Here is a 19,319-nt window from a genome sequence, read left to right as displayed (position 1 = left end):
TGATCCCTCCTGACAACATGTCCAAAGTATGTAAGGCGCAGTGTCGCCACCCTTATTTCTAAGGAGCATTCTGGTTGTACTTCTGCTAAGACAGATTTGTTCATTCTTATGGCAGTCTATGGTATATATTCAATATTCTTCTCCAACACTGCAATTCAAAGGCGTCAATTTTCCTTCGGCCTTTCTTAGTCATTGTCCAGCTTTCACATGCATATGATGCAACTGAAAATACCATGGTTTGGGTCCATCGCACCTTAGCCTTCAAGGTGACATTTTTGCTCTTCAACACTTTAAAGAGGTCCTTTGCAGCAGATTTACCCAATCAATACGTCTTTTCATTTCCTGACTCCTTCCATGGCTGTTGATTGTGGATCCAAGTAAAATGAAATCCTTGACAACTTCAGTCTTTTCTCCATTTATCGTGATGTTGCTCATTGGTCCAGTTGTGAGGATTTTTGTTTTCTTTATGGTGAGGTGCAATCCATACTGAAGGCTGTGGTCTTTGATCTTCATTAGTAGGTGCTTCAAGTCCTCTTCACTTTCAGGAAGCAAGGCTGTGTCGTCTGCATAACACAGGTTGTTAAAGAGTATTCCTCCAAACCTGATAGCCCGTTCTTCTTCATAGAGTCCAGCTTCTCATATTATTTGCTCAGCATACAGACTGAATAGGTATGGTGAAAGAATACAACCCTGACGCACACCTTTCCTGACTTTAAACCAATCAGTATCCCCTTGTTCTGTCCGAACAACTGCCTCTTGATCTATGTAAAGGCTCCTCATGAGCACAATTAAGTGTTCTGGAATTCCCATTCTTCACAATGTTATCCATAATTTGTTATGATCCACATAGTCAAATGCCTTTGCATAGTCAATAAAACACAGGTAAACATCCTTCTGGTATTCTCTGCTTTCAGCCAGGATCCATCTGACATCAGCAATGATATCCCTGGTTCCATGTGCTCTTCTGAAACCAACCTGAATTTCTGGCAGTTCCCTGTTGATATATTGCTGCAGCTGTTTTTGAATGATCTTCAGCAAAATTTTGCTTGTGTGTGATATTAATGATATTGTTCTATAATTTCCACATTCAGTTGGATCACCTTTCTTGGGAATTGGCATAAATATGGATCTCTTCCAGTCAGTTGGCCAGGAAGCTGTCTTCCATATTTCTTGGTACAGACAAGTGAGCACCTCCAGCTCTGCATCCATTTGTTGAAACATCTCAATTGATATTCCAAAAGTTCCTGGAACCTTGTTTTTTGCCAATGCCTTCAGAGTAGCTTGGACTTCTTCCTTCAGTACCATCAGTCCCTGAACATGTGCAACCTTTTGAAATGGTTGAACATTGACTAATTCTTTTTGTTATAATGACTCTGTGTATTTCTTCCATCTTCTTTTGATGCTTCCTGCGTCGTTTAATATTTTCCCCATAGAATTCTTCACTAGTGCAACTCAAGGTTGAATTTTTCTTCAGTTCTTTCAGCTTGAGAAACACCGAGTGTATTTTTCCATTTTGGTTTTCCATCTCCAGCTCCTTGCACACGTCATTATAATACTTTCTGTTCTCGAGATGCCTTTTGAAATCTTTTGTTCAGTTCTTTTACCTCATCAATTCTTTCTTTTGTTTTAGCAGCTCGAGGTTCTTGAGCAAGTTTCAGAGTCTACTCTGACATCTATTTTGGTCTTTTCTTTCTTTCCTGTCTTTCAATGACCTCTTCCTTTCTTTACGTATGGTATCCTTGATGTCATTCCACAACTCGTGGGGTCTTCAGTCACTAGTGCTTAATGCATCAAATCTATTCTTCAGATGGTCTCTAAATTCAGATGGGATACACTCAAGGTCATATTTTGGCTCTTGTGGACTTGCTGTAATTTCCTTCAGTTTCAGCTTGAACTTGCATATGAACAACTAATGGTCTGTTCCACGGTCAGGACTTGGCCTTGTTCTGACTGATGATAGTGAGCTTTTCCATCTTCTCTTCCCACAGATATAGATTTCTTTGTGTCCCATCTGTGTGTTCCATGCGTTTATGTTGGTGAAAGAAGGTATTCGCAATGTCAGTTTGTTGTACTGTAGGGGCTTGCATGTTGCTGTGATGCTGGAAGCTCTGCCACCGATATTCGGATACCATCAGGGTCACCAATGAAGGACAGGTTTCAGCTGAGCTTCTAGATTAAGACTAGGAAGAAGGACCCAGCAGTTTACTTCTGAAAAGCATTAGCCAGTGAAAACCTTAGGAATAGCAGTGGAACATTGTCTGATATAGTGCTGGAAGTTGAGCCCCCCAGGTTGGAAAGTGTTCAAAAGATGACTGGGGAAGAGCTGCCTCCTCAAAGTAGAGTTGACCTTAATGACATGGATGCAGTAAAGCTTTCGGGGCCTTCATTTGCTGATGTGGCATGACTCAAAATGAGAAGAAACAGCTGCAAATATCCATTAATAATCAGAACCTGGAATGTATGAGACGTGAAACTAGGAAAACTGGAAATCACCAAAAATGAAATGGAATGCATAAACATCAATATCCTAGGCATTAGTGAGCTGAAATGGACTGGTATTGGCCATTTTGAATCTGACAATCATATAGTCTACTATACTGGTAATGACAGTTTGAAGAGGAATGGTGTTGCATTCATTGTCAAAAAGAATATTTCAAGATCTACCCTGAAGTACAACATTGTCAGTAGTAGGGTAACATCCATATGCCTACAAGGAAGTCCAATTAATATGAGTATTATTCAAAATTACGCGCCAAACCCTAGGGCCAAAGAAGAAGAAATAGAAGATTTATCAGCTGCTTTAGGCTGAACTTGATTGAGCATGCAATCAAGATGGATTGATAATTACGGGTGATTGGAATGTGAAAGTTGGAAACAAAGAAGGAGGATCAGTATTTGGAAAACATGCCCTTCGCCATAGAAATGATACTGGAGATTAAAGTTTTTTTTTTTGTTTTTTGTTTTTTTTTTGTACAATGGTACAGCCTTCTACATACCCAGGCATTTTGATGAGCTTTTCAAAGCTCTCTCCGAACATCTTGTTCCTTACATCTTCCCTTTAATCTTTCATCAGGCTCTTTAGGCCCCAACTGGTATTGTAGCATCAGGTAGCTGTAATGTTAAACAATTGCTGTTGATGGTTTTCAGTAAATAATTTTCCCACACAGCTAGCTCCATCCGTGTCAAATAACCACAACATACTGTGAATGGGGTTTTCCACGGAGCTATGAAAAAGGTCAAAGACTGACAATTTTGTGGTTATGGGACTCTTAAGAACTCTAAACTTGGTCTTCCTCTTCAGAAGTGGCAGAGCTGCTAGTTTTCATGAATACCATGGAGCTGAAGAAATGGTGTCTGGTGTGACGCCAAGTTAAAATGCCACAGACACTATCTTTCTTACTGAGGTTCACCATTTTTTCTTGAATAAATATTCCTGAAGCCTTTGTTTAATTACTAGAGTCTTGAAAAAGTTGATCTGACAATTTCTTGCCAGTGTTTTCTTCCTTTTAAAGAGGACATTGACAGAGTCCTTTACTCCACCATTCAAGAAGTCTCAATCACCAGTAGAGTTTTCATTATGCAAACTGTTAAGGTGATATTAAAAATGGTATTGAAATGTAAATGGCCAATAATATGCAAAAGAATAAAAAATTTGAGCACTCACATAACCAGATATTCAGATTTCTTATAAAACTACAGTAATTTAAGTATTTTTATTTTGTTACAAAATCAAGCAGATAAGTAAACATATTTAACAATATAAAGACTCATGAAACATAAGAAAATTGTTATACTCAAGGTTATATTTTATTACAGAAAAGGGTACTGATGATTATCAGCCAAGCAAAGAAGGACATAGGGTGAGTTCCAGGGGGGTTCCCATTGTGGAGGTTCCATTCGAACAAATAATAAAATTGATTATAAGACTTTTGCCATCATATTATTTCTATTTCATGAAATATAAAGATACTTGAAGGACTCCAAGCTCAGGCATTTTAACTCAAAATCTTATGCTTACAAATGTATGTTTTTGAAGATCCACAACTGTCTGATAGAAGATTAGACGAGAATAGCATAGCACAGTTGTATGTATTATTTGACGTGTCTATTAACCTGTAATGCATAAAAATACATAAGCCTGTTATATTTTATGTGATAATCCTCCATGCAACAATACTAGAAGTATGTTATAAAAATGGGTAATGACATTTCTCATAAAATATTAGTAATAATTAAACCAAAAGCAAAGACGTTTCCTAAATACAGCCAAGCACTTTGAAGGCCAGAGCACCAGGGACAAGGGTCTGGGGACCATGGTTTCAGGGCACATCTAGGTCAATGGGCATAACAAAATGTATTAAGAAAACGTTCTGCATCCCACTTTGGTGAGTTTCATCTGGAGCCTTAAATGCTTGCAAGTGGCCATCAATTGGTCTCAACCCACCTGAAGCAAAGGAGAATGCAGAACACCAAAGACACAAGGTATATATGAGCCCAAGGGACAGAAAGGGCCACATAAACCAGAGACTACATCAGCCTGAGACCAGAGGAACTAGAAGAAGTCCAGCTACAATCTATGACTATCCTGAGAGGGAAGGCAACAGAGAATCTCTGGTGGAGCAGGAGAACAGTCAGTTGCAGAACTCAAATTCTCCTAAAAAGACCAGACTTAATGATCTGACTGAGACCAGGGAGACCCCAGAAGTCATGGTTCCCAGACCTTCTGTTAGCCCAAGACTGGAACCATTCTTGAAGCCAACTCTTCATAGAGGGTTGGACTGGGCTATAAGACAGAAAATGGTATTGGTGAAGAGTGGGCTTCTTGTCTCAAGTAGACACATGAGACTATGTGGGCAGCTCCTGTCTGGAAGCAAGATGAGAATGCAGAGGGGGACAGGAACTAGTTGAATGGATATGGGGAGCACAGGGTGCAGAGGAGGAGTGTGTTTTCTCATTAGGGGGAGTGGAGCTAGGAGTACATAAAAAAAAAATAGTAAGGTGTATATATATTTTTGTATGAGAGACTGACTTGATTTGTAAATTTTCACTTAAAGCACACAAAAAAAAAAATTAGTAAAAATTATTTGGAACACCGAGTACTTCATTCTTAACTAAAATATACTTCAACATTTCATTAATTTTTAATTTAATTCTACATGTCTATAATTCAATTTAGTCACATTTATTAATATTACTTATCTGAATTTTTCTTTTTTGTATTTTTCTTCTTCTATATAACATCCTTCAGAAAAAACTTACTCTTTGTAGAGAGGTGAGCCATTTATCCATAACCAGGAATAATCTCTGTTTTTCCGAGAGAGCCCAATCCATGAAAGAGATGATAGAAATGCTATAAACTTCTATCATAAAACAAAGAAAATTATTTTAATAACCATTATAAAAACTTTTATTACTTTAAAACAGGCAGGTAGAGTTTTACTTCATCTTTAATTTTCAAAACAAGATATAAGTACTAGATTCTAACTCTAAAAATATATTAAGTTGAAAATCGATTTCATTTTGTCAAAAACTTTCACGAAAGTGCTTTTCATTCAAAACTATCTAAATATTAATACTTAAGAGTCTTATTCTCTTAGTTTTACTTAAAAAAGTTTAAATTCATGTAACTTAATAGCTGCCAGGGTACAATAAACTAGCTTAACAACAACAACAACAAAAAAAAACACTGCCACGGATTCGATTCCAACTCATAGTAGGTAGGTTTGAACTGCTGGCCTTTCTGTTAGCAGTCTAGCACTTAACCACTGTGCAACAGGGATTTTAATGGGAGTGAGATTTCCACACCTTACAGAAAGTGTAAAACACTGACACCAGTAGAACCTGAAAAGCTTCATTCGAATGCCAAAATAGATCAATCACTGAGAAAACAATACAAAGAAATAGAGTAAAAACCACTGTAAAAATAATAATAATAATAATATAAAATCCTAAAAATGCTCAAATCACCCACAAGTAGGCAAGAAAGAACAAGACCAAAAAATAACCAGAAGAAACAATCTGCTAAAAAATAAAATGGCAAACTTAAGTACTGGTTTTGATCTTTTACTGTAGTGCTGCAGGATGTACCATTTGTAGACGCTGTGTGAAGGATTCACAGAATCTCTCTGCATTATTTCTTATAACTGCATGTGCATTTACTATTATCTCAAAATGAAATTTAAATTTTTAAAAAGTTAGTGATATGTGCAAGAACTACTAGCATTCATTTGAAATTGGGATGAAGTAATCTTGAGATCGCTTCTGCGAAAGTCTGACAATCTAAGCCACACGCTATGCTGTATTTTTATAAGCCTAACTGCTAAACGATTTGGAAGACTATTTATCATCCTTTAAAACATTGTAAAGCTATATCGTTAAAACATCTCCTAAGCAGAAAATACATTGATTTTGGGTTTTTGTTGTTGTTAGGTGCTATTGAGTCAGTTTGGACTCACAGAGACAGTATTTACAAGGGGAGGGAACACTGCCTGGTTCTCACAACCGTTGTTACGCTTGAGCCCATTGTTGAGGCCACTATATCAATCCATCTTCTTGAGGGTCTTCCTCTTTTCCATTTGTCCTCTACTTTAACAAGCATGATGTCGTTCTCCAGCTACGGATCCCTTCTGACAAAGTATGTGAAATGAAGTCTTGTCATCCTCGATTCTAAGGAGCATTCTGACAGTACGTCTTCCAACACAGATATGTTCATTCTTCTGCCAGTCCATGGTATACTCAATATACTTTGTCAACACCCTAATTCACCCTAAATTCTTCTTTGGGCTTCCTTACCCATTACCCAGCTTTCTCATGTATATGAGGCAATTGAAAACATCATGGCTTGGGTCAGGCACCTTAGTCCTCAAGGTGACATCTTTCCTTTTTAACACTTTAAAAAGAGGTTTTTTGCAGCAGATTTGCCCACTGCAGTATGCTGTTTGATATCCTGACTGCTGCTTCCATTGGCATTGATGTGGATCCAAGTAAAATGAAATTCTTTACAACTTCAATCTTTTCTCCATTAATCATAATTTTGGTTATTGGTCCAATTGTGAAGATTTTTGTTTTTTTATGTTGAGGTGTAATCTATACTGCAGGCTGTGGTCTTTGATCTTCATCAGTAAATGCTTCAGCCCTCTTGGCTTTAAGCAAGCAAGACTGTGTCATCTTCATATCAAAGTTTATTAATGAGTCTTCCTCCAATCCCGATGCTGCGTGTTCTTCTTCATATAGTCCAGCTTCTCGGATTATTTGCTCAGTGTAAAGACTAAATAAGTATGGTGAAAGAATACAACCCTGATGAACAGCTTTCCTGATTTTAACCACACAGCATCCCCTTGTTTTGTTTGAATGATTGCCTCTTGGTCTGTGTACAGGTTCTGCATGAGCATGATTAAGTGTTCTAGAATTCCTATTCTTCACGATATTATGTATAATGTATTATGCCTTCAGAGCAGCTTAGACTTCTTCCTTCAATACCATTAGTTCTTGATCATATGCTACCTCCTGAAATAGTTGAAATCAACCAAATCTTATTGGTATAATGACTCTGTGTATTCCTTCCATCCTCTTTCGATGCATCCTCAGTCAGTCAATGTTTTGCCCACAAAATCCTTCAATATTGCAACTTGAGGCTTCAAATTTTTTTTCAGTACTTTCAGATTGAGAAATGCTGAGTGTGTTCTTCTCTTTTGGTTTTCTATCTCTAGGGCTTTTCCCATGTCATTATAATACTTTGTCTTCTTGAGTCCCCTTTTGAAATTTTCTGTTCAGCTCTTTCATTTCATGATTTCTCCCTTTCACTTTAGTGAAACTTTACGAAACTTATATTCACATAGAGGTTTGTTTCAGCATAAATTTATCAACTTTACCCCTTTTAAATGTTTGCACGTAGGATTTAAACTAGAGATGTTAAACTGAAAGATGTAGAGTATCAATTTAAATATGTCTTTAACAAGTTTATAAATTGCAGTTCTTGATTTCTGGTTAAAGATACCAAAGCAATTGAAAAGTCCCTACCTTTGGTCAAGAACACCTCAGGCATCAAAGTGACATTTCCACGTTTTAAAATTTAAAAGAGTTCTTTCACAACAAATTTGTATGATACTATGTATTGTCTGATTTCTTGACAGCTACTTCCATGGGCATTTATAGTTGATTCTAATAGAATGAAATCATTGATAACATTGGTTTCTTTGCCATTTATCATGATGTTGTTTTTTGTTTCAGTTTCAAGGGTTTTCATTTACTTCACATTCAACTGTAATCAATACTGAAGACTGTAGTCTTTGACATTCTTCAATACGTGTTTCAAGTCCTCCTTACTTTAGGCAAGCAAGGCTACGTCACAGGTTTTTAATGTGTCATTCTCCAATCCTGACACTGTGTTTTTTTTTTTCATATGGCCAGCTTCATATATTATTTGTTCAGCATAAAGACTGCATAAGTAAGGTGAAAGGATACTACGACTCTGCCACACTCCTTTTCCAACTTTGAACCACAGAATACCCCCTTGTTCTGTTACAATGACTGCCTCTTGATCTAGTTTCGGACCTGCATGAGCACAATTTAATATTTTGGAATTCCTGTTCTTCATAATGTTAACCATAATTTCTTATGATCCTCTCAGCTGAATGTCTTTGAAGAGTCAATAAAACCCAGGTAAACATCTTTCTGGTATTCTCTGCTTTTGGCGATAACCCATCTGAAATGAACAATGATATCCCTCATTCACTTCTGAATACAGCTTAAACTTCCAGCAGTTCCCCGTCAATGTACAGCTACAGTTGATTTTGAATTTTCTTCAGCACAAATTTTGATAATTTTTGCATTCTGTTTGATCATTTTTCTTTGGAGTGAGTGTGAATATAGATCTGATAGCTAATTTTTTTTTAGTTGAAAGTCTATGCCGTACAAACACTAATCCAAAAAAATAAAGAAAAAAAGTTTCGATGGCTATATTACTATGTGTCATGGATTGAATTGTGTCCTCCAAAAATATGTGTATACATTTGGCTAGGTCACGATACCCAGTGTTTTGTGATTGTCTACCATTTTGTCATCTGATGTGATTTTCCTATGTGTTGTAAATCCTGTCTCTATGATATTGATAAGATGGAATTAGTGGCAGTCATGTTAATGAGGTAGGACTCCATCTACAAGACGGATTGTGTCTTGAGCCACTCCCTTTTGAGATATAAAAGAAAGAAGCAAGCAGAGAGACAAGGGGACCTCATACCTCCAAGAAACAAGAACCAGGAGAGTAGCATGTCCTTTGGATCTAGGTTCCCTGGACTAAGAGGCACCTCCACCAGGGGAAGATTGACAACAAGCACCTTCCTACAGAGCCGACAGAGAAAGAAAGCCTTCTGCTGGAGCAGATGCCGTGATTTTGGACTTGTAGCCTACTGAACTGTGAGGGTATAAATTTCTGCTTGTTAAAGCCATCTACTTGTAGTATTTCTGTTATAGCAGCCCTAATAACTAACACACTATGTAACAAAGTATTATCCAGAGCAAGGAAGATCACAAGAGATAAAGAGGACCATTATGTATTGATTAAGGAATCAATTGAACAAAAAAGACAAAATAGTTTTAAATATGTATGCACCTAACCTCAAAGTTTCAAATACATAAACAAATCTGATAGAGTTGAAAGTGAAAAAGACAAATTAGCAATTATAATTGTTGACTTCAGTACTCTTCTCTCTCTATTCAGTAGAACATGGAGACAGAAAACCATTAAGTAAATAGAAGGCTTGAGCATCACTCTTAACCATCTTAACCTAATGGACATTTATAGAACATGCCACACACAAAATAATGTACATTCTTTCCACATGCACATAGTGTATTCCCCAACATAGACCATACATTGGCCTATAAAAAAAAAAAAAAACAGATTTTAAAGAAATGAAAGCATACAAAATATTTTCTTTTTATACAAAGCATTATAACCAGAAATTAATAATAAAAGAGAATACGTGAAGAATTCAAAAAACTCCAAGAGGTCTCTGAGAATGTCACAAAGAAATTAGGAAAAAGGAGAAAAAAAGAATAGAATGAAACAAAAACACATCATATCAAAATTTGTGAATTGTAGTTAAAGCAGTGCCAAGGGGTAAATTTACCACATTAAATGTTTATAAAATAGGAAAGGTCTGAAATAAATGAAAAAATTTCACCTTAAAGAAAATTGAAATAAAGAAGGAAAAATGGATAAACATAATAGCATAAATTAATGAAATGAAAACTGTAAAACAGAATAAATAAATGAAATCATTTTCTTAGAAAGATTAGTTAAATTTATAAACCTCCAACCAGAAAGATGAATACAAAGAGAAAAGGCATAAATTATGTAAAGAAATGAACAGAGGGGACATAACTGCAATCGTATGATCATGAAGATTGTACAGGACTGGGCAACACTTTGCTGTGTTATATACATAAGGTCTCCATTAGCTGGAGGTCACTTGATGGTAACTAACAACAGCAACAACAATAATTGCAGATATTATTAATATAAAATGAATAGTAAAATGTTATGAATAACTGTATGCTAATAAATTTTGCAATCTTCCTAAAAAGAAATTGTTGAAACCACTAAAGATCACTCAAAAAATAAATTCATTAATGAAAGATATCTACAAATTCCATGTGCTAACAAGGATGAGATCAAATGAAACTCTCAAACAATTTTAGGAGTAGAAAATGGCGCAAACATGTTGAAAAAGTTCTGCCAAGTTTTTATTCTAAAGTTACACAAACACTTCACCTATAACCCAGCAATTTCACTTAAATTCCACAAAACTGAAAATATACGTATACACAGATTTTCGCATAAGATTTTTCATAGTAGTTTTTTCTTTTTTGTAATAGAAAAATTCTGGAGACAATTCAAATATCCATAAACAGATGAATCTATCAGCAAGTTGTGGAATATGTGCTCACTTGTGAAGTGAAGCATTAATAGAATAAAAACTAGCTATGATGTTAAAAAAAAAAAAAATTTTTTTTTTTTTGTTTTTTTATGTTGGAAATCAGAAGCCTGAAAGTGAGTACTTAACGGGATGAAGGAAATATTGTCTTGATTGGGGTGGTGTGTTTATAGCTGCACACATTTGTCAAAAAAATTGAACTGTCCATGCAAAATCTGGGCAGCTGAATGCAAGTGAATTATATCTCACTTATAAAATAACACAAAAAGAACAGATGAAATCTTGGCATACACATCAGATGTTAATAATTGAATGGATAAACAAATTGTGGTACATGCTACAATTACAACACATTAATAAAAATAATAAACTGTAAACATACTACAGCATGGATGAATTTCAAAATAATTAAGTTAAATGAAAGAAATAAGAAAAAAGTATGATTTCATATATAAAAATAATTTCTAGAAAATTTCCGCTTATCAATGGTGATTGAAAGTAGATAAGTGGTTGTCTATAATTGGTGATCGATGAAAGGTAGGGGAAGGGACTACAAAGATGCCTCATGAAACTTTTGAGGGTAACAGTTGTATTCATTCTCCGTAAGTGATGGTTTCACAGGTATATACATATGTCAAAACTTAAGACATTATATAATTTAAATATATGCAGTTTATTTTATGTCAAGTATACCTTAAGAAATGGTTTTAACAGGGAGAAAAAAGTAAAATTCCTTGTTCTGATGGAGTTATTTTCCAAAAAAACAACAGCATATATATCCAATGATGAAATGATTAAAGCTCTCATTGTGGCATAGGTAAATAAGACTCCGATATCCAATATCACATTTTTTCCTCAATTTTGAAGTGGGCAGTCTTTCAAACATATATAAACAGAAAACAGTAAACTAGATATAAATTGTAACAGAAGGAATAAAACTGACACGTCAGACATGATTAAATTTTGTGTGTAGAAAGTCAAAAGGAATTTAAAGGCTAATTATTAGAATTAATAAGTGTGCTCAGAAAGTGTGTTGGATGCACATATAATTTGTGGAGTGACAAATAAGAAACATCAGAAGAGGAAATTTAAAAGATAACTGGAGCCAAATCAAGCAAAAAAAAAAAACTTTCATGGCTTGTACACAAAACTGTAAAAGTATTAAGAGAAAATAAATGGAGGATAACACCAGGTTAAGATATTACATTATTAAGATGTCAATTTTCAACAATTAATCTATTGATTTAAAGTAACCTAAAAAAGACACAGCATGTGTTTTGAGAATATTTACGTAGAAATTTAAAAGGCTAAGTGTAGAAGAAGCGGATAAGTCTTGAAGAAGAACACAACTGTACTGAACATAAAGAATTAATAGAAAGCTTTAGTAATTTTTCCATGTGATATTGATGCAAGAAGGAAAAATAGAAATGTGAAACCTAGTAGTGACCAGGAACGTATCCACACACACACACAAATGTACATCAATATCCTTGATTTATGACAAAGGTAGCACAGAAAGGAATGGATAAATGAACATTTCTGCTATAAATTACTCTCACTCAATTAGATAATGATGTAGAAAAGTGTAAAGCTTTATCAGCATCACAAAAATTAAATTCCAATTGACTATATATCTGGACCAATATATCATAACTGGGCCAATAATAACATCATGATAAAATATTGAAATTTTCAAGGATTTCATTTTACTTGGATCCACAATCAATGCCCATGGAAGCAGCAGTCAAGAAAATCAAAGGACGCATTGCACTGTGCAAATCTTATGCAAAAGACCTCTTTAAAGTGTTAACAAGCAAACATATCACTTTAAGGACTAAAGTGCACTTGACTCAAGCCATGGTGTCTTCAGTCACCTCATACGCATGTGAAAGTTGGGCAATGAATAAGGAAGAACTAAGTTGAATTGATGCCTATGAATTATAGTGTTGGAGAAGAATACCAAATATACCACAGATTGTCGGAAGAACAAAATCTGTCTTGGAAGAAGCATAGCCAGATGCTCATTAGAAGAAAGGATGGTAAGAATTTGTTTCATATTTTGGACATGTTATCAGGTGGGACCAGTTCCTAGAGAAGGACATCATTCATGCTTGGTAAGGAAGTGGGTCAGCGAAAAAGGGGAACACCCTCAATGAGATGGATGGACACAGTGTCTACAACAATGGACTCAGCATAACAAATATTGTGAGGATGGCACAAAAAAAACCCTCAATATTTCATCCTGATGTACGTAGGGTCTGTATGAGTGGAACCGACTCGAAGGCACCTAACAATACATCTAAATATAATAGATAAACATTTTCAGAAAAAATTTTAAAAATAAAGATAAAATGTAAAACCTACAAATTAATTCAGTAGATTATGTATAATGAAATTTGGTCTATTACTAAAAGAGCTGCAACCTAAGCACTAACACTATAAACAAGCAACCGGACTATATTAATATTAATAAATTCTATTCATTAAAAGACTCCAACATGGAAGTAAATATGTAAGGCACAGAGAAAAATAAAGCTAGTATAAAGTTACAAAATCAAAAAAGAAATCATAACCAAACTATGTCAAGAAGATATTGGTGGAAAAAAACTGATACTCACAGAGGAAAACTAGAAAAAAGACATGAATAGGCATTTCATAAAAGAAGATATTCTAGTGGCTAACAGCACATTAGATGGGTTCAATCAAACAATCGTTGGGAAAATGTCTCTTCATGTAATGCTATTATATAACAATCAAAACTTCTACTGTCTAAATTTCTCATAGTAGTAAGTTTTGATGAGGATGTAGATCAAGGGATGGGATAAAACACTGTTAGATAATATGTGTATGTGTCCATAAACTAGCAAACTGTTGGGAGAATTTAAAAATCCTGACATGTACATATACCTATAACTCTGCATGACCTGACAATTTCATTCCTGTGCATCCAGATAATATGTGGCAAAATACATCCAGAAAGATAGAGAATAATTACTCATAAGAGCTAAGTAATAGGTAAATATTTTCATAATAGCTAAATTTGTATCCACCATAGAATGGATTTCAGAATGTTTTTTCATGTAACAGTGGAGCTCCTGGTAGTACGAATGGTTAAGCACTTGGTCACTAATGGAAATGTTAGAGGTTCAGTTCCATCCAGAGGCACTTCAAAAGACAGGTCTACCAGCCAATTTCTCAAAGTAACAGCTACTGCAAACTCTTTGAAGTGTAGTTCTACTCTGAAACACACAGGTCTCCATGTATCAGAATCGACACCATGGCAGCAGTTAGGTTTTTTGTTATAAAAATTTATATTTTAGGTGGGTTTACTTAAATAACATAACAGTGAAAATGAACAAACTGCTAAGCTAAGGATCAATTGCACAAATATCATATGGATTAAAGGAGATAGACTCAAAAATGCATATTATATGATTCCACCTGCATAAAGTTCAAAAACTCAGGATAGTGGTTTGGGAACAAGGAGAAGTGCTAAGAGCAGACACAGGGGTACAGCTAATGGGGGGAGGGAGCTACCATTTTCTATTTCTTGAAGTGATTTGTAATTACATGGATGTATTAGTTTTGTGATTAATCTTCTCAATTTTGATAAATTTAGATTTATTTATTTATAGTTAAAAGAAACAACAAAGCTTACTTTAGGAAAAACGTATAGAAGCATTGTTTTTTCATAAATATTAAGAACTGGAGATAGACAAATACACATTAATGGTATAAAATAGAATGTATTGTCAGTTCAAACAATGGAGTGTGTCATAGCCTTGAAAATAAAGCAAAATTTTGGACAAAATTTTGAAACACAATCAGAATGCTCCTTAGAAGCAAGAATGGTGAGACTTTGGCTTGTCTACTTCAAACATGTCATCAGGAAAGATCAATTTCTAGAAAAGGACATCTCTTTTGATAAAGTAGAGGGCCAATGAAAATTAGAGAAATATTCAATGAGATGAGTGGACCACAATGTACTCAGACATACCAATGAGCATTAAGATGGCAGAGGACCAGACAACATTTCGTTTTGTTGTATGTAAGGTCTCCATGGATCAGGGCGAATTCAAAGGCAACTAACAACAACACGGACAAAAATATGGATAAATCCTAAAAACGCAATGTCAACTGAAATATGTAAGACACTGAACACTTCATGGAGTATAATTCTATTTACATAAGTTTGCAAGGTAGGCAAATCTTTATTCTTTAAGATGTATAGGGAACATAAGGCATGTCAGTAATGTTTCTTGATAACTACTTGTTATTGACTCATATTTTGTACACGTTTCTTTTTGTATGTTATACCTTTTAATAAAATATTTCAAGTATTTGAAATCTTACCATTTCTTCTTCATTATCTATATAAGTCAGATCAGATTTCTTAGAAGCACAAGCCATCTGACTCTCAGTCCAGTTTTTTTTATCACTACTAATATAATAGCAGTTGTTGGAATAGGATAGCCAATCCTCTGGACAACGGCCACAATGAGATGCTGAAAAAGAATATGAATTACTATCCAGAAACAATTTGAATTAAAAAATATAAATTACTTGACATATTTGCATAGGCATAAGCACATATCTACATAACGTATACGTAATCTCACGCACTTACATATACATACACATACGAAAAAACACCGGCACACACACAGAAAGGGTCAGCCTCCCATCCTCTAATTTATGTACTGTTAAAAAGGAAAGAAACAAAAGCTCTATCCTATACATGTCCTGAAAAACACTGAACGACACTACTTTATCAGAATAGTAATTTATTTCTTACCATATTATGCTGCTGTGGTTGTTTTCAGTTGCTGTTGATTTGATAGTCAACTCATAACAGCCCCATGAGATACAGTAGAATTTTACCATAGGATTTTCTAGGCCAAGCCCTGGTGGCGCAGTGGTTAGGAGCTCGGCTGTTAACCAAAAGGTCTGCATTGCAAATCCACCAGGCACTCCTTGGAAACTCTATGGGGCAGTTCTATTCTGTCCTATAGGGTCACTATGAATCAGAATCTGCTCCAACACAATGGTTGTTTTTGGTTTGGTTTAATCTTTACAGGAGCAGAAGGAAATTTGAGGTAATTGTTAAAAGAAGGATATAGCGATTGCAAAAGACTATTTCTTCTAATTTTTGAACAAGGATTTCCTTATATGATCTTTATGTATGAAGAGTTATTACTATATTTTGAAAGTTCAAAAAATCTGTTCTTACTTCTTCATAAACTGAAATAGAGACAAAACATAATCTCAAAATATTAGTCCTGGTGGTGCAGTGGTTAAGAGCTTGGCTGCTAACTAAAAGGTTAGCAGTTCAAATTCACCAGCCACTCCTTGAAAACCCTACAGGGGCAGTTCTACTCTGTCCTATATGGTCCCTATCAGTCAGAATCGACTTGACAACAATAGGTTTGGATTTGGTTTATATCAGAACTTTTAAAATTATTACATACCTTTCTGGGTGGGGTTCTCTTTCTTTGTTCCAATAGCTAGAAAGATCATAGCAATTATTATAGAGATTAATATTCCTGTAATAAATCATAATAATCTTAGTTACCTAGTTTGAAATTTGGTAGATCATTTAAAATTATAATAATGTATATTAGAATTATTTTATCAACAAAAAATTAATAAAGTAATGAGGTTTTTGGAAAAATATTTGAACAGACTAATGGAGGAATTTTACCAACTCTTACAGTATTTGATTTAACTACATTAAAATATACATTTTTATTTCTCAGTATTTTCAGTCTCTCAGTGTAAGTCTTTGAGATGTGGCCAACGCATACACGAATGCATATACACACACATACAATATACACATTTAGAATTAAAAACATACACTCGCTATAATCGTTGTTATTCATACTTTTGAAAAACTCAGAATAAATTTTCCACTTTTTGTCCCCATTGAGGAAGCATTATTTACTAAGATTAAAAAACTTGACAAGCATGTCACACAAATGAATGTATCAAAATGAGAATTTTATTCCATAATATTATGAAATATACAGAGGCACTTTCAAACCTTTAAACTTTCAAACCTTTAAAGGGAATATTCCCCTATAATCTTTCAAAAACTTACAAGGAGTGATAACTTTAATTTTTATGATTATTATACTGGCCATCAAGGCAATGCAGGTGATTCCCAGGATCCCAGCAACGAGCTTCCCTGGAGGAGATGGGAGATATACAGAGAGAGAAATGGAAACACTGAGAAAGGACAGATGGAGCCAAAGATTAGAAAGTTTACATACAAGAGAAACCACATGCACAGGGAATCATATAAATAAATATTGGATAGCAAACCCACATTCTCCATTGTACTTTTTCTCTCAGAATATATCATTACATTTTCAGTAAGATAATAGCCCACGAGTTGTTCATCAAAGGTTACAAATTTCAACGATGCCTGAATAGAATTAATCTTCAGATTTCATAGTAGAATACGATTATCTGTACTTCAGATCTGACACTCAAAAACGAAAAATAGTGAGCCCACTCCCTTCATCTGACTAACCTTGCTCCATGTCTTCATTTTCACTGCCCCCCCCATCTCTACTCTAGAACTACACATCTAAGTGCAGTTGTATTGAGAACGGATTAAATGATTTACCTTTGCAGTGGAAATTCTTGTCATTCTTCTGAAGATCCTGGGAAGCACCATGAAAGTTTAATTCCACATAAGTTATTTCCTGCTCAGTGACTGAAATGCATCTATCAGAGTCCATAGGTTTGATTTGCTGCCTTTTGGAGTTCTTGGCCAGATTCACTTCTGAGTAGGTTACTGTTTGATTATTCATCTCTGCAGCCGAGGCTTGTCAAGGTCTGTGCTCTATGAGAGACTGTGCTCAAGAAGGAAATACGTGCTGTGTATATGACAAGATCAAACTAGGTGGGGAGGAAGGGTAAGTATCACTTTGCAGCTGAGAATCTCAAGTTCTGGTCCTAATTTACTTAGAAAAATAAAAGGAAATTTTTTTCTAGAGCCTCCCTCAAATGTCTCATGGTGGAATAAGTAATTTTTTTAAGACATTCTTCATTCAATAAAACATATTTGACTGGAGTAACAAAAAGCAATAAATTATCAAGAATAAAGAAGTCCATAAATAAGACTGTACTTGTATTAAAAGTCATATTCCGCAGAAATATTTTAAACCACTGTAATACCCGGGTTGGAAACTCTGGTGGCATAGCGGTTAAGTGCTATGGCTGCTAACCATAAATTTTGGCAGTTTGAATCCACCAGGCTTTCCTTGGAAACCCTATAGGGCAGTTCTACTCTGTCCTATAGGGCTCTATAAGTCAGAATTGACTTGATGGCAACAGGTTCGGTTTGCCTTTTTTTTTAATACCTGGGTTAAAAATTAAAACAGTGTATTTGTAAAAAAAAAAAAAAAAAAAGATGTAACACTTTATAACAATTTTGTAATACAATAATGGTTAAAGACTGAGTGTGCCAAAGAACTGGGAATTGTCAAGTTAGCACATATAATAATTTATTGCACTAAATTACCTTGGTTTAGTGACTTATTTATTAGAAGGAGATGAAGTGCTATTATGTGATCTTTTCCTTATTAATGAATGGGTGGGAAGTGCTGAGAAATCATTGCATATTTAGGGAAATATATGTCAGAATAATTACATGACACAATGAACTCATCAACAACCTAAAGAATATTGGAAACACCATTTTAGACTTTTAAAAAATATACTTCTTATACAGAAATTATTGGTAATTTATTTAACTGCTAAAAAAGGAGACCACAAATCAATAAATAAAAGTACATACCATTTGTGGGAGAACACTGTGTGTTCAAACTTCCAGAAAGATCATATGGTTGTCACAGTCCATGTGGGTTCCTTTACTTGTGTTAAGTTATCGGTATAATTCAGTAACGTAATTTAATAATTTTCTCAATGGACTGTGCAGTCAGTGAGACCAAGGACTGAATTCTGCTTTTGAAACTTATAATGTGTGACCATGATAAAGGTAATTAAGGTCCAGGAATCTAATGTTCTAATCCAAAATGGGAATAATGATATATAAAATGTAATGCCTATAAGTCCATAACTCTCAACCTGGCAATTGTTGGCTCTGAATAGATAATAAGCATTTGGGTTATTATTTTAGCTGCAGTTTCTTGTTATTCCTTCTGATCTCTATCAGGTAGAAATTCAAAATAACTCATTAGACTGCATTCTCTTATATTAGTTGGTATTTTTTGAGTGTTTCGTTCAATTAATTTAAGTCTTTTGATATTTATTATTAACTTTAGCATTTTATGGAAGCTGCTTCATCCTCCTTTTCTAAAAAGGTAAAACTGTGTGTACATAATCTAACTAAGTGATTGAGGAATTATGTTT

General features: G+C 34.7%; 1 protein-coding gene across 3 annotated transcripts; it reads right to left on the bottom strand.

The window, feature by feature from the left end:
* Positions 1–1,105: 1,105 nt before the first annotated feature.
* Positions 1,106–18,123, bottom strand: LOC100670310 (NKG2-A/NKG2-B type II integral membrane protein-like). 3 transcript variants are annotated; one of them, XM_023542425.2, is made up of 6 exons: positions 17,569–18,123; positions 17,038–17,124; positions 16,406–16,441; positions 15,291–15,442; positions 5,260–5,360; positions 1,106–4,113 (listed from the first exon to the last, which is right to left on the bottom strand). In XM_023542425.2, the coding sequence occupies exons 1-6, from the start codon at positions 17,753–17,755 to the stop codon at positions 3,996–3,998; spliced, it is 681 nt and encodes a 226-aa protein (XP_023398193.2). In that variant the 5' UTR covers positions 17,756–18,123; the 3' UTR covers positions 1,106–3,995. The 3 variants fall into 3 exon arrangements, with proteins under 3 accessions (XP_023398193.2, XP_064140649.1, XP_064140650.1); XM_064284579.1 differs by lacking the exon at positions 17,038–17,124 and having other exon boundaries at positions 16,406–16,480; positions 17,569–18,110; XM_064284580.1 differs by lacking the exon at positions 17,038–17,124 and having other exon boundaries at positions 17,569–18,103.
* Positions 18,124–19,319: the final 1,196 nt, after the last annotated feature.

This window comes from Loxodonta africana, chromosome 4 (assembly GCF_030014295.1).
Source record: "Loxodonta africana isolate mLoxAfr1 chromosome 4, mLoxAfr1.hap2, whole genome shotgun sequence".
In the NCBI taxonomy this organism is placed as follows: Eukaryota; Metazoa; Chordata; class Mammalia; order Proboscidea; family Elephantidae; genus Loxodonta; species Loxodonta africana.
The sequence above is the reverse complement of the archived record's forward strand: the minus strand, read 5'-3'. Positions and strand labels throughout refer to the sequence as shown.